The following is a 14,808-nucleotide window of genomic DNA, read 5'->3' on the forward strand; positions in this document are numbered from 1 at the left end:
TGACAGGGTTTATACAGCAATCCTTAAGTTCAATTTACTACTTTTTAATACCTTTTTTACTGCCTTCAGAATATTTTTTAAAACCATCACGACACTGAATTGCAAGTGTTAATCAGCGACCTTTCTATTATTTACACAGATTTTGACATATAACATACAAAAAAGAATAGATTTAGAATCGACACCAGGAGGAAATAAGGTTAATAAGGAGGTTATAAGTTATTATTCTGACACAGTAAAAAACATCTCAACATTCACAAAGGTTGGTTAAGGAGATAATTACACATTTGATTTCAATAAATAATTGGTAATTCAGCAATTAAATTATCTAGTGTTTTTTTTCCCAACAACAAAACCTGAGCCAAATATTACATTTCTATAACTGTGATAAGTTGCTGAATTTAACAAAATACTAAAAACTAGTGCGGTCAATCGATTAAAAACTTTAACTAGATTAATCACACATTTTTCTGTGATTAGTCGCAATAGAAAAGAAATGTTTTTGTACGTTTTGCCTTGTTTAAATGGCATCTTTTTATGAATGAAGGCCAGTATTACTGATATTAATACAGCTACTGATTTATTTATTTTTTTACATTTATTATTAGGCTTCAAAAATATAACAGTTTTTAATTTAAGTAAACTAAAAACAATACTAACATTAACCCATAATAAATGTCATGTTTACTCCTGCCCTTCCTGTATTAACAGTTAGGAAATATACAGAAATTTAATAAAGTTATCAAAGTTATATGCAGTCTGCACTGCATAAACTATAAATTAAATAGTTAATCCTAATTAAAGCTACAAAAGTTATTTAGTCAAGAGCAGCGAGTCATTTTCTCTGTTCCCTTTGTTCTTTAACTTTACTGACAGGAAGCTTTATTGGCTGCTGTCCCTTTAAGAGCAGACAGACACGCGGATCTCACTGTTTACTGTCTACGGATCGCGCCTCATTCTCTCACAACTCTTTTTGTTCATTTTAGACTTTATATAAATCATTTAAGATTGCTCTTATGAGGATAGTCGTTGAAGATTATGCCTTGAAGCAAGTCTAAAATAAAACGTAAGCCAGCCACTTCTGTTGAGCGCACAGTGTTCTGAGATGATGCCGAACGACCGCTGAATATGACGTCAGCATCAAACATACGTTGAGACGGAGACGAAAGATCTTTGATTATGTGCCCAGATATGCTGCTAAAGCCCATATCTAAACAAACTAACGCGAACAGAATTTCAATCAGAATAGGACACCTGATAGTCTGAAAAAATAATACCTCTGAGACCACATTTAACACTTTTAATGGCCTTAAATTTGACAATTTTGATTTATCACTTTTTAATACTTTTTAAAACCCCGCGAACACCCTGCATGAAAGATCTACATTATTTAAAAAAATCCATTACATATTTGGACTATTTTGTTTGCATTCTATCAATGACGGCGCCGATGAATGTGGCGTTCCACTCCACTTTTAGACACACACTTGCGAACTTCCCTAAGCATTTTGAAGTGCGTTCCACTTCGTGAAGTGGACAAGGGAACACCTGCATGTGAACTCCTCCTGCAGTGTTCAGGGGAACTGTTAGTGCTGCACCGACCCGCGGGACGCTTTTATGAAGTTATTTGGCCCGCACCGCACCACTGTATATATTTTTACAACCCGCTGCGCACCCGCGACCATTAAATAGACATACGGGGTCCGCGGGTTATGAGACGACCCGCGTATCACTAGTTCTGGGCTATCAGGGTTATGTCAACAAATGCACACGCGATGGCATCCCCTGATGTAGGATGACAGAGCTTACGACAGTAGCTCAGGACATTATTTTTTCCCAACTGTAGGGGGGCCCCTAGAGCAAAAGTAGCCAAGTGCGGCTTTAAGCAATTTCGTAAAGAAAAAAAAGAAATAATAAATCAACTCCATAGTGGATTCTAAGTGATCAAGGGCTCAGGACATTTCAGTTCAGTCCAACACCTTAACACCAGGGGATCCCTTTAACGACTGGAAAACGGATGATCAGTGCATCCGGTGCATGGTCTAAAAGGGTCGTCCCTCGTCTCTTAATGAGTCTGTGGTGTGGCAAGCAGCGGGGCAAGGGACCGCGAGAGCGGGCCGGTGACGAGTGGTAATGAGTACCAGCTGCGTGACACACCGGTCTCGTCTCGCGGCCGAGGGACGGGAGCGTAAAAGGAGGAGCGAAGGCAGCGGAAGACGAGAGAGGACAAGGCCTGGACTTTATGTTGAGTTTTGTTATGTGTTTGTGGGCAGTCGTCCGTGAGGGGCTGCCTGCGGTTTACTTTCGTTTTGTTTATTTAATAAAAGTTGTTAAACGTTCGCCGGTTCCCGCCTCCTTCCTTCCCATCTCTCACATTGGTGGTGGTTGAGGAGATTTCCCCCCTTCTATATGTAAAGCGCTTTGGGTGTCTAGAAAAGCGCTATATAAATGTAATGAATTATTATTATTATTAATTATCATCTACGAACTTTATTACAGAGTCATAGGTGTGTTTTGGGCGTAATGTGAAATAAACCAATCAGAGTCTCATCTCCCTTTCCCTTTAAAAGCCAGTTGTGCTCGCACCGGCGGATTGACTATTGACATGAGGAGAGACTGAACGCTTCTCCAGAGAGAAATCCGTTTATATTTAAGATATAATGTGTGTGTGTGTCTATGTGTGTGCGTGTGTGTTGCTGCGCGTCCCTGTGTATGTAAAAATCAGAGTGTGTGTGCGTGTGTGCTGCTGCGCGTCGCTGTGTGTGTAATAATCAGAGTGTGTGTGTGTGTTGTGCACCATCTATAGGCTCATATTTCTAACACACCCTTTAAATAACACAGAAATACTGCACTATTGACTTTAGAGCAGGTGTGTGTTGGTCAGTGGTTTTCAGTTCCTCACAATAGCAACGCTCCAACAATGCTCCTGAACACACCTGGATTAGACCAGACCCCCATGGGTGAACACACACACACACACACACACACACACACACACACACACACACACACTCTGATGGGTGAACAGAGCATTTGATATTTAAACACTGTGGAGCTGGACGTGAACATGAGAACTACGTCAGGATGAAACTAGCAAAACACACTTGCGTCGCGTCTGGTGTCATTGCACGGGGTGGATGATATCGGCCAAACGCTTTTGAAGAACAAAAACTTTTCTTTTTTTCAATAAAAGAATATATCACTATAAGCAGTGGATGGCATCAGATGACATTTATTTTAGACATTATCAAATCACTTTTATAGCACTTTAGTACATAAGGAAAATCCACAAACTCATTAAAAAAAACTCTCTTTTTTACATTTAACTCTGAATCCATGAATATTTAGCAAAAACCTAGAGTTACACAGTGTTTTATTTTAATCAATGAGGTTTAAAAGAGGAGAATTGAGTGAATTGAGCTGAATAATGGCACTGTTATCTTCTGTCTCGTATTTGATGAAGTTTGCATCATTGATTCTGTTATTTCTGTCTATTACTGTGAAGCTGCTTTGAAACAAATCAAGCGCTGTAGAGATTACTGTGATTTGACATGAGGTCAATAGCTTTATATTGCATCACTGATTGTGAACTGATTGAGTCTTTGTTTGCTTTGAATCAATCAAATGTTGTGATTCATCTGTTCATCACAGATGGACGGTTTGTTTCATGTCTTACAACTCAATATTGATGAATATTTTAGAGATAATGAATGAAAAGTGGCCGTTGACTGACCTCTCTTTATCAAGTCAGCTTTATTTCTATAATGCTTTATACAATAGAGATCGTTTCAAAGTGATAAATAATGATTCAATGATGCAAACAGAGTTGATTCAATTTAGTTCAAAAACAGATCATCAAATATGCAATAAGGAACTCCATCAGGTGATAGAAATGGAGTAAAAAACCTTGATCATCGTACGGCAATAAGTAATGCTGGTAAACTGGAAGTAAAGAAAAACTAAGCATTTCAGCAACCAGAGCTAATGACAGCCCAATCAAACCCAAAGCAGTTCAAGTTCATTACGGACCCCATGATCTCTCTTCAACACGAGCTAATGCGAACCACATTCTCTCACTTACGGCCCTCGCGTCGGCCTTAAATACATCGTTTCCTCTCTGCAGGACATTTAGAGAAGTATAAGCTATTGTGTGAAGCACCCATTAAAGCAGATTAGCCTGAACATGGACGTTCAGAGACAATATAGTGTGCAATGAACCGTACTGAGCTCAAATGATGCAGGAAAAGATCGTTCTATTGCTTGTATTTGTTTTGATGAGAAATTAACTGTAGGCCTACTAACTTCTGTTTTTGGTTGTAAATATACTCATTAGCCCTATTCGTACAGTTTGTTTCTCACGTCAAAGTCCTCAGTGATAAACTTACCTAGCATTTAGGTAAAAAAAAAAAAGGTGCCATAATGGAGAGCACTCGTACTTTCTTGGAGGTGGAAAACAAAGTTCTTAACTTAAATTCAACTTAAATTTTGATTTCAGTGGACCTTTAAAACACAAACTAATGCAATGTGTAATTCAAAATACAGGTAAAACACCTGTAAAAAAACATTACGGAAAATTCCTTCACATTTATACAGTACTATGTGCCCTATTTTTACTGATTTTTTAATAGCTAAATAAGCGAATACGTCCTTGTTAACAAATGGGACTTGCAGTCTGTTACCTATGACATTCACATACATGTTTCTAGATTAGAGTTAAAGAAACATTTATTTCTAATATTTTAGTGTTAGTTAGAACTTTTTAATATATTCATATTTACATATGCAATAGGGGTGGGTATCGATTCAGATGTTCCAATTCGATTAGATTTCGATTCACAAGCCCTCAAATCGATTCGATTTTCGATTTCGATTCTGGATTCCCGATTCAACTCAAATGAATATCGATTTAATACAAATACTATAAGTATTTATAAAAAAAGAACAGTGAACATAAATAGGTAATTAAAAAGAAATGAAGAGCCACAAACCTGTTTATTAAACGTTTTATTTTATGTATACATTAAAGTACATTAAAACAGAACGCATCTCTATATTTCAAATTCATACAATTGTTAAATACAATTTTGATGCAACTTTATTCTAAAAAAAAATATCTGAGAAGTATTTTATGGATGTTTGATTTATTTATTCTAAAAAATAAAAATGATATTGGATGATTTTTTTTGCTGCTTTTTTTGCTGCTCGTCATGTGTGCATTTACTTTTCATACATGAGAAACGCGTTCATTATGTTTTACAGTTAATGGAATGGTTAATTCTTGGACATGGACAACAATACCTTAACGTGCTGACTTAAGTTGACTGTGGACTAACTATTATTTGAGGAAATCTGTTTATAAGCTATTAGGGTTTGAATTATTGATCCTGCGCTGTATATGGACTATAATTTCAATATGTCGATAATGGCTAATATATGTGCTTAAGTGACTGCTCAAGTTTGATTATTATACGCATTCGCGTGTTTGCTCAGCTGTGTGTGTGTGTTGTCACATCAAATGGTTCCGAAGATTTTTAGTTCAGCATTTCACCTCAGCATTATAAAAGGCGACAACACACCGGAAGCTGCCATTTAAACACTGAATGAATGAATGAATGATGTGCGCCTCTTGCTCCTTTATAAAATCACACAATGCAAATGGGTGACATTTAGTGGAAAAGACTAGTAATTAGATTTACGTTAATCTATGTTCAATGTTAGCGGAAAGAAATATGGATAGAAATCGATTCGTGGCCTTTGAGAATCGATTCTGAATCGACCAAATTTTAAAAACCGATTAATCGAAAAATCGCAATTTAGCATATTTGTATGGTTCAGTACTGTCTTTTTTTTATATATATAAAGTTCAGCACTGTTTTAGTGTTATGTTTTATCCAGTATCTATATTAAAAACTATCGGTCGATTAATCGGTTATCGGCTAGTGTGGTCCCACATGGTATCGGTAAAATCCACTATCAGTCGACCACTAGTTTACGTGCTTTTATTGTTTTTATTTTTTTGAGCGGTGATGAAATATATTGCTCTTGTAAACACTTGCCAGCATTTCAGTAATAAAAGTCTAGATTAGGGCTGTGCAATATATCGAAATGAATGAAATATCACAAATGTACATATCGCAATATGCATATCGCAACGGCACGCAATATCTGAATGATTTTAATAGGCTACTTCAACATTGTGAAAAGTGTACATTTTAGTAGAGAATCGACTGGGTTCACGACTGTTACTTATGTGACTTGCTTGACGTTAAAAAGAGTTATTAAACGCAATAACTTGTGAAAAACAACTCCTTGCTTGCAGTCTTGTGCTGTCTGACACACACACACACACACACACACACACACACCTCTCTAAAAGCATGTGATCCCTTCAGTTCTGTTTCGTGTCTTGTTACAAACTCAAACTGTCAAATACACACAGAGTTATGTCAAAATGGCTGTCTTGATGAGTACTCATGTAAACCCAGTTGATTATGCTTTAAGTGAACGATATCAGTTGGGGAAAGAAACCGAATGTGTGTCAATAGGATCCGTGCATTAGCTCTTAAAGTGACAAACTAAATAATTTTGTCGGTGGCTGGCAACGTTTTTTTTGGTTCAAATCTGGCAGGAAAAAGCCCTTCACTGCAAAAAAATGCTTTTCTTACTTAGTATTTTTGTCTTGTTTTAGTCCAAACATCTTAAAATTCTTAAAACAAGAAGTATTTACTAGACAAGCAAAAGTAATTGTCTTGTTTTAGGAAAAAATAACTCAAAATTAAGAGAGTTTTTGCTTAAAATAAGCAACATAATCTTAATTCAAACAGAAAACAAGATTATTTATCTTACTCCATTGGCAGATTATTTATTTAGCTAATTTATTAAAAAAAACTCTCTTCATTTAGAGTTATTTTTTCCTAAAACAAGACAATAATTTTTACTTGTCTAGTAAATGTTTCTTAATGAAAGATTTTTTTGATATTTTGACTAGGAACAAGACAAAAATACTAAGTAAGAAAAGCATTTTTTGCAGTGTTAACAGTAAAAGCGTGTTTTTATCGCTTCATGATATGCATGAGAAGGCACGAGGAGAAGCTGGAAGTGTGTGAAGGTTTCCTCTTTCAGCAGGTTTGTGTGTACACAGCTGAAGACTTGAGGCGGTGATCAATAATGTTTGCCATTCCTGCTCCTGTCTACACACACACACACACACACACACACACACACACACACACACACACACACACACACACACAGCAGAGAAACAGAAAGAGTAGAAGACAAATAACCGGCTCTCCTGGAATGTGTCCCAGCTCTAAACACAAACATCCGTCCAGCTCAGGCCAGAGTTTCACACACAACACACTGATCTACTGTCAAACACACTCATAACTCTGGTGGTGACATTAAATCAAATCTCTATGAATAAAACAATAAACCATGACAGTCACATGAGTGGCATATGATGAAGGATTTCTGAAACTTAGCTTTTCAAACATTTTCAAAATATATCACGTTCTTACTGTATTTTTGATCAAATAAACGCAGGCTTGGTGACAATAAGATATTTAGTCAAACACACAAAAAATAAATATAAATATTTTTATTTATTTATTTTTATTCATTCATTTCTAAATAAAAAAATGAATTATATATGTGTAAATTTCAACTTTTTGTCCGAATTTTTTATATATATATATTGACAAAAAGTCCTATTTATGACATACTATGACAAGATAACATCAAAGTTATTATCTCATTGACCATTTTAGGCAGACAAATTAAGTTCAAATGATGACATACCAATTATGAGCAAGTCATAATTATGAGATTAAAAAGTCAAAATTGTTACATACACAAAATTATGACATAAAAGTTATAATTTTGACTTTTTATGTCATGATACAAGTCATAATTTTGATTGTCATAATGATATTAAGACAGAATTAGGATGTAATTTTGAAATGATGACTACGTCATAATTATGAGATAAAAGTAGAAACTATGACGACATATTGAGGTCATAATTAAGAGTAAAAAATGATGACGAAGTCAAAATTATCACAATAATGGTCATGACACAATACATTTTTCATTAATTTATGTCATGATATAAAAAGTCAAGATTATGATATAACATTAAAATGATGACATACTAATTATGAGCAAGTTTTAATTATGAGAATAAAAAGTCAAAATGATGACATACTAAGCCATAATTATGACAGTCAAAAATGGTGATATGAAGTAAAAATTATGACAAATATAATTCATTTTCATTTATTTATGTCAAAATTATATAAAAAGTCAAAATTATGATATAATGTCAAAATGATGACATACTAATGAGTGAATCATAACTGAGATAAAAAAAATCAAAATGACGACATGCTAATTAATTATGAGTAAATCATCAATTATGAATGAAAGTAAAAAATATGACATACTAAAGCCATAATTATGACAGTCAAAAATTATGATATGAAGTCAAATTTATGATATAATATCAAAATGATGACATACTAATTATGAGTAAATCATAATTATGAGAATAAAAAGTCAAAAAAATGACAGTCACAAATGATGTCAAAATATTGACAATAATGGTCATGATATAATTCTTTAATAAATTAATAAAACATCGTTAATAAAACATAAATAAAATTTATGTCAATGGTATAAAAACATAATATATACTATAAAAAGCTACAGTGAAAACCCCTTAATGCAAAAAAGGTTGCAGACCTGGTTTCCAATGGCACGAGATTCAGATGTGATTAGTTCACTAAACAGACATAATCTGGTTTGAAACTGAATCAGATCTGCTGTAATGGAGTTAAAGTTCTTCATTAAAGTTCATTAGATCATCTAAACACAATCATTCAGTATCTGACGCTACAGCTTTCATAGATGACGACCATAACAATAATTCATGCACTCTTAAGCATAAAGGGTCGTCAAGAACCATTTTTGGTTTCCCAAAGAGCCTCCCAGTGATCAGTTCTTAAAAGCTGCAAGACAGTATTAAATATGACTGAGAGCAAAGGTCAGATGTCAGTCAGATACATTAAAGTGACAGTACGAGCTTTATTATCTCCTCATAAAGTTCAAATGACCAGAGGTGATTCTGTGAACTGCACAACAGGTGAAAATAAACTGAGTTAGGCCATCCCATAAAGCAAGAGAGCATTGTTCAGCCTCACTGAGCCGCAGTCGTCCCGCACAAGTGGGAATAAGAGCGAAAGAACAGAGTGATAACGAAACAATGTCTATTGTTTTGTGAGAGGGAATGTTTAAAGCCGTCAGAAACCTTCCCACATCTGTTCCAGCTGACACACACACACACACACACACACACACACACACACACACACACACACACACACACACACACACACACACACACACACACACACACACACACTTTTGTGAAATCATAATTCTGACATAATTAGTATGTCATAATTGTAACTATATATATATATATATATATATATATATATATATATATATATATATATATATATATATATATATGTATATATATATATATATATATATGTATGTATGTATCACAACAAAATCGAAATCTTGACTTAGTATGTCATACTTTCAACTTTTTAATTTCATAATTACGTCATAATTTTGATTTTTTTATGACAAATGTAAAATAAATTATATCATTACAGTCATAATTTAGACTTCAGTCTGAAGTCAAAATTATGACATTGCCATGATATAATAATTTTGACATTACTTAGTAGTATCAAATTCGATTAATATCATGATTTCAACTTTTATCTCATGATTATGACATTCATAATTAGTATGTCATAATTTTTCTACTATTTATGGCAAATTAATTATATTGACATAATGTCATCATTTTGACTGTCATTAGCTAATAGTATGTCATAATTTCGTTTTTTTTATGTCATCATTTTCAATTTTATCTCATGATGACTTAGCGTTGACCTTTTTTAACTTTGACTTTTTAATCTCATAATTATGAATTAATTAAGATTTTTGTTTTGGTCAAAATTATGACTTATTATGTTACAATTTTGTCATATGCCTTAATAATGACATAGTATGTCATCATTTAAACTTTCATCTCATGATAATGACTTTATATCATAATTTTATAACAAATAATTTTGACCATGTCATCATTTCGACAGTCATTATGAGTTAGTATGTCATAATTTTGACTTTTTATGTCATAAATTAAACTTTTATCTCCTTGGTTATGACATTCACGATTAGTATGTCACCATTTTTACTGTCATATTTTTGATGTTTTATGACATTCATGAATGTAAAATTAATTATATCATCATGACAATGTCATCATTTTGACTTTTTATATCATTATGACATAAATTAATGAAAATGAATTATATTTGTCATAATTTTTACTTCATTTCATAATGATTGACTGTCATAATTATTGCCGCCTTCACGTGTTATCGAAAATTTGATAATTCCCACTTCTGAAGTCGTGATTACGAGTTCATCCCATTCAAATTTTGAAATGTGAGGGCGCTCATGAGCAATTTTTACCTAGGAAACTCGTTTTTACTAATCATTCCGAGAGCATATGGCTTTAGTATGTCATATTTTCGATGTTTAATCTCAGAATTATGATTTACTCAAAAATAACATGTCATCATTTTGACTTTTTAAATTAATGACAGTATTCTTTTTTCTTTTTCTTATTACTTTTTGTCATAATTTCGACTTTTATCTTGCATTAATGAGTAAGTAGTAGCCTAGCATGTCCTAATTTTTGTCTTAATACCATAATGTTTACAATTATGTCATAATTTCTACTTTTTGTCATAATTATCTCATGATAATGACTTAGTCATAAGAAGTATGTCCTAATTTTGGACTTTACATCATAATTTTGACTTTTTATGTTATTATGAAAGTCAAATGTATGGCTTAGTATGTGATCATTTCGACTTTTATCTCACAATAATGACTTCTTATATCATTATGGCATAAAAAGTTAAAATTATGATTTAGCATGTCATAATTTCGGCTTCTTTTGTGCCATGAGTAACATAGACCAGGGCATTTTTTCCATATGTGGCGCAAATGGGCTTCCATACAAACAGCTCTGGATGTTTGTTTTGATATTTTCCATGTAGGTCTATTGGAAGGAAACTCCCAGTGGAGACAAAAGGAAAACCAGGATGCAACAGTTGCCTCAGATCCAGACAAAAGACTGAACTTTACAGCGAGTCTCTTTATGATCCCAAAGCGAGCAGGTTTTCATATTCAGCCATATTATTATTATTATTATAATCTCACCTGTGATTTTCCCCGCGGTGTCTCCGTGTCCCCTCCGGTGCTGCAGGAGGAAATAACCGTTGGATTTGTCCGTTACCCAAAGCTTGATCGCGTTTTTCAGCACAACTTCTTCAGGAGTGATCCACATCCTCACACACACACACACACACACACACACACACACACACACACACACACACACACACACTCAGGCTCGTGTTGATGTTTCTAGTACGCACTCGCAGCCTCATATTCCGCCCATAACTACAGTTCCTCTTTCTGCGACTGTTTATTTCCGCTTTTTTCCAGCCTTTCCTGCTCGTGGTTCCGGCGAGAGAAGTTTCATTTCACGTAACTTATTATATCCTTCTCGTCAAGATAAGCTTATCAGTATCAGCTGACCGTTGCAGACTGACAGGAATTCTCGACGCTTTTTACTGATCCTGACTGGTCTTGTTATACTGTCAATCGTAGCCTATCTGTGGTGAAATAAAAGCCTACCGTCGTATTGTACTTGCTGAAAGTTCACAATTTACCGTCACAACTACCCTGAGAATCACAGCCAGTCCAATCGCAAAAACTCAGCCTGTCAATCATTTGCATGCTCGGGATTGCTGGACCTGTATCTGAGGGCGGGGATTTAGATAAAGGGGCGGGGCGATAACCAGAAGGGCGGTCTGATTCGGTGACTGATTAACAGCCGCTCCAATCACAAAACTCCCTGACTTGTTTTCTGACCTGTATCTGAGGGCGGGGCTTTTTCAGACTGTGATGATGACGCGTCAATCCTGCAACGTTTTGTATATTTAATATTTTTTTATGTATGTACGTTTATAACACTATACTTTGTATTGTATTACCATTGCATCAAATTACAAAAAAATAGCCAAAAATAGCTTGCTGCATGTGACTGTAAAATTGTTACTTTCTCTCTTCTTGCTGTTATTATCAATCTCTCTCTATTTTATTCCTCTTTTTGAAAGTTGTAAAAAAAAACACTATTGTTGCGTTTTCCTTTGGCTATTTGAGAAAATGGGAATACAAAATATATATATATATAAATTTAATCTAGTCCCCGCTGTAATGTAGGCTACCCAACTATGATGACTTCCGCTTCTGAGAAACCCGGATATGTGAAAAGGGTCAATTCATTAATTAATAGTCGCACCAATCACAACAACTCTTTGCCTGTCAATCATTTGCACGCTCGGGTTTGCTGACTGTATATGAGGGCGGGACTTAGAAAAGGGGCGGGTGCTACAACGAGATGGGTGGTCTAATTCCATGACTGATTAATAGTTGCTCCAATCACAAAAACTCTCTGCCTGTCAATCATTTGCACGCTTGGGTTTGCTGACCTGTATATGAGGGCGGGGATTTAGAGAAAGGGGCGGGGCGACACAAAATGGGCGGTCTAATTCCGTGACTGATTAATAGTTGCTCCAATCACAAAAACTCTCTGCCTGTCAATCATTTGCACGCTCGGGATTGCTGACCTGTTTCTGAAGAGCGCGGGGTTTAGAAAAGGGGCGGGACGACAACGAGATGGGCGGTCTTTTTCAGTGACTGATTAACAGCCGCACCAATCACAAAAACTCCCTGCCTGTCAATCATTTGCAAGCTCGGGTTTGCTGACCTGTATCTGAGGGCGGGGTTTAAAAAAGGGGTGGGACGACAACGAGATGGGTGGTCTAATTCCGTGACTGATTAATAGTTGCTCCAATCACAAAAACTCTCTGCCTGTCAATCATTTGCACGCTCGGGATTGCTGACCTGTTTCTGAAGGGGGCGGGGTTTTGGAGAAAGGGGCGGGGTGACAACAAAATGGGCGGTCTAATTCAGTGACTGATTAACAGCTGCACCAATCACAAAAATTCTCTGCCAGTCAATCATTTGCACGCTCGGTTTTGCTGACCTGTTTCTGAAGGGGGCGGGGTTTTGGAGAAAGGGGCGGGGTGACAACAAAATGGGCGGTCTAATTTAGTGACTGATTAACAGCCGCACCAATCACGAAAACTCCCTGACTTATCAATCAATAGGTTTGTGTGAGATGCGCCTTGCCTCGCCTGAAATAAATGCGAGACTAGGCGGTTGCAGTGAGGGGAGGAGTGAAAAAAGTCCAGGCAAGCCGGACAGTTCTCTCCTCTCGTAATGGATCAGACGCCTGCGAGATCAGTTGCGGATATCGCGGGATTCACACTTGTGCGCTCTGTTGCTGATAAACTGCATGTCATTTAAGTTCTGTTGCTTTTATATGAAAATAAATATTATGAACAAGACATCCAAAGTTTTTGTTATTTATTTCCATTCGAAAGATCTGTTTTTCAATGATTTTTACTTTAATTACATGCGTTTTCATATATTTGTATTAATATGACAACAATCACAACCCACAGAGAGATCGCACTGTCCGAGAGTTTGAGAATACACACACATTATTTATACACATATAAACATGATATCATAGTTTTAAAATCAAATATTTAAAAAAAGAACCATACGTCATGGTTGTTTAAACCAATGAGCATTTAGCGTCAGTAAGTCGTTTCCCATCGTGCTTTTGCTCCGCGCAGTCAGTGGAGAGCAACTGCGCTCGACTGCAGAATCCGACACGTCCGCCTTTCGCTCGCGAGACTTTTTCGACATACGTCAGCATGACATCAGAGCAAGGCGGACCGCCCTCGGACACATTTCTAACCGGCATGCATCTCACGCTGATCACCGGTGATCGGTTCTGTGCAGATTTTGCTCATCTCAAACAAGCCTATTTGCAAGCTCGTCAGGTTTGCTAACCTGTATCTGAGGGCGGGGCTTTAAATAAAGGGGCGGGGCAAAAACGAGCTGGGTTGGTCTAGTGACTGATTAACAGCCTCACCAATCACAAAAACTCCCTGACTTGTCAATCATTTGCAAGCTCGTCAGGTTTGCTAACCTGTATCTGAGGGCGGGGCTTTACATAAAGGGGCGGGGCAATAACGAGATGGGTTGGTCTAGTGACTGATTAACAGCCTCACCAATCACAAAAACTCCCTGACTTGTCAATCATTTGCAAGCTCGTCAGATTTGCGTACCTGTATCGGAGGGCGGGCTTTAGAGAAAAGGGTAGGGTGATAACGAGATGGTCGGTCTAATTCAGTAACCAATTAACAGCCGGTCCAATCACAAAAACTCTTTTCATGTCAATCCTTTGCAAACTTGGGTTTATAGACCTGTATCTGAGGGCGGGGCTTTAGAGAAAAGGGCGGGGCGTTCATGGGATGGGATGGGCAGTCTAATTGTGACCGGTTAAGCACATATAATTATTTATTTCAGTATTTTTTTTATTAATAATTGAATTATATTATTATCATATCTATACATGCAAATGAACAGAGACAAACAAGAGATGTCCATTTATTGTATGATTATATTTATACAAAATTATTTTGCCGTGAATCCAGATTGACAAAATAATTCAAACATTGAAAAGCAACTCAGAAAATGCAACTCGTTTTTTTTTTTCAACGATATTGA

At 36.0% G+C, this 14,808-nt stretch overlaps 1 protein-coding gene across 1 annotated transcript in view; it reads right to left on the bottom strand.

Moving 5' to 3' along the window:
* Positions 1 to 11,901, bottom strand: part of LOC137075738 (TBC1 domain family member 8) — a 69,350-nt gene extending 57,449 nt beyond the window's left edge. Inside the window, exons 1-2 of the mRNA XM_067444660.1 lie at positions 11,485 to 11,901; positions 11,317 to 11,446 (exon numbers count right to left, since the gene is read on the bottom strand). Coding sequence (XP_067300761.1) covers positions 11,317 to 11,443 — 127 coding nt within the window. The 5' untranslated portion in view covers positions 11,444 to 11,446; positions 11,485 to 11,901. The remainder of the gene's footprint in view (positions 1 to 11,316; positions 11,447 to 11,484) is intronic.
* Between the last annotated feature and the right edge of the window lie 2,907 nt (positions 11,902 to 14,808).

Source organism: Pseudorasbora parva, chromosome 5, assembly GCF_024679245.1.
Source record: "Pseudorasbora parva isolate DD20220531a chromosome 5, ASM2467924v1, whole genome shotgun sequence".
NCBI classification, from domain to species: Eukaryota; Metazoa; Chordata; class Actinopteri; order Cypriniformes; family Gobionidae; genus Pseudorasbora; species Pseudorasbora parva.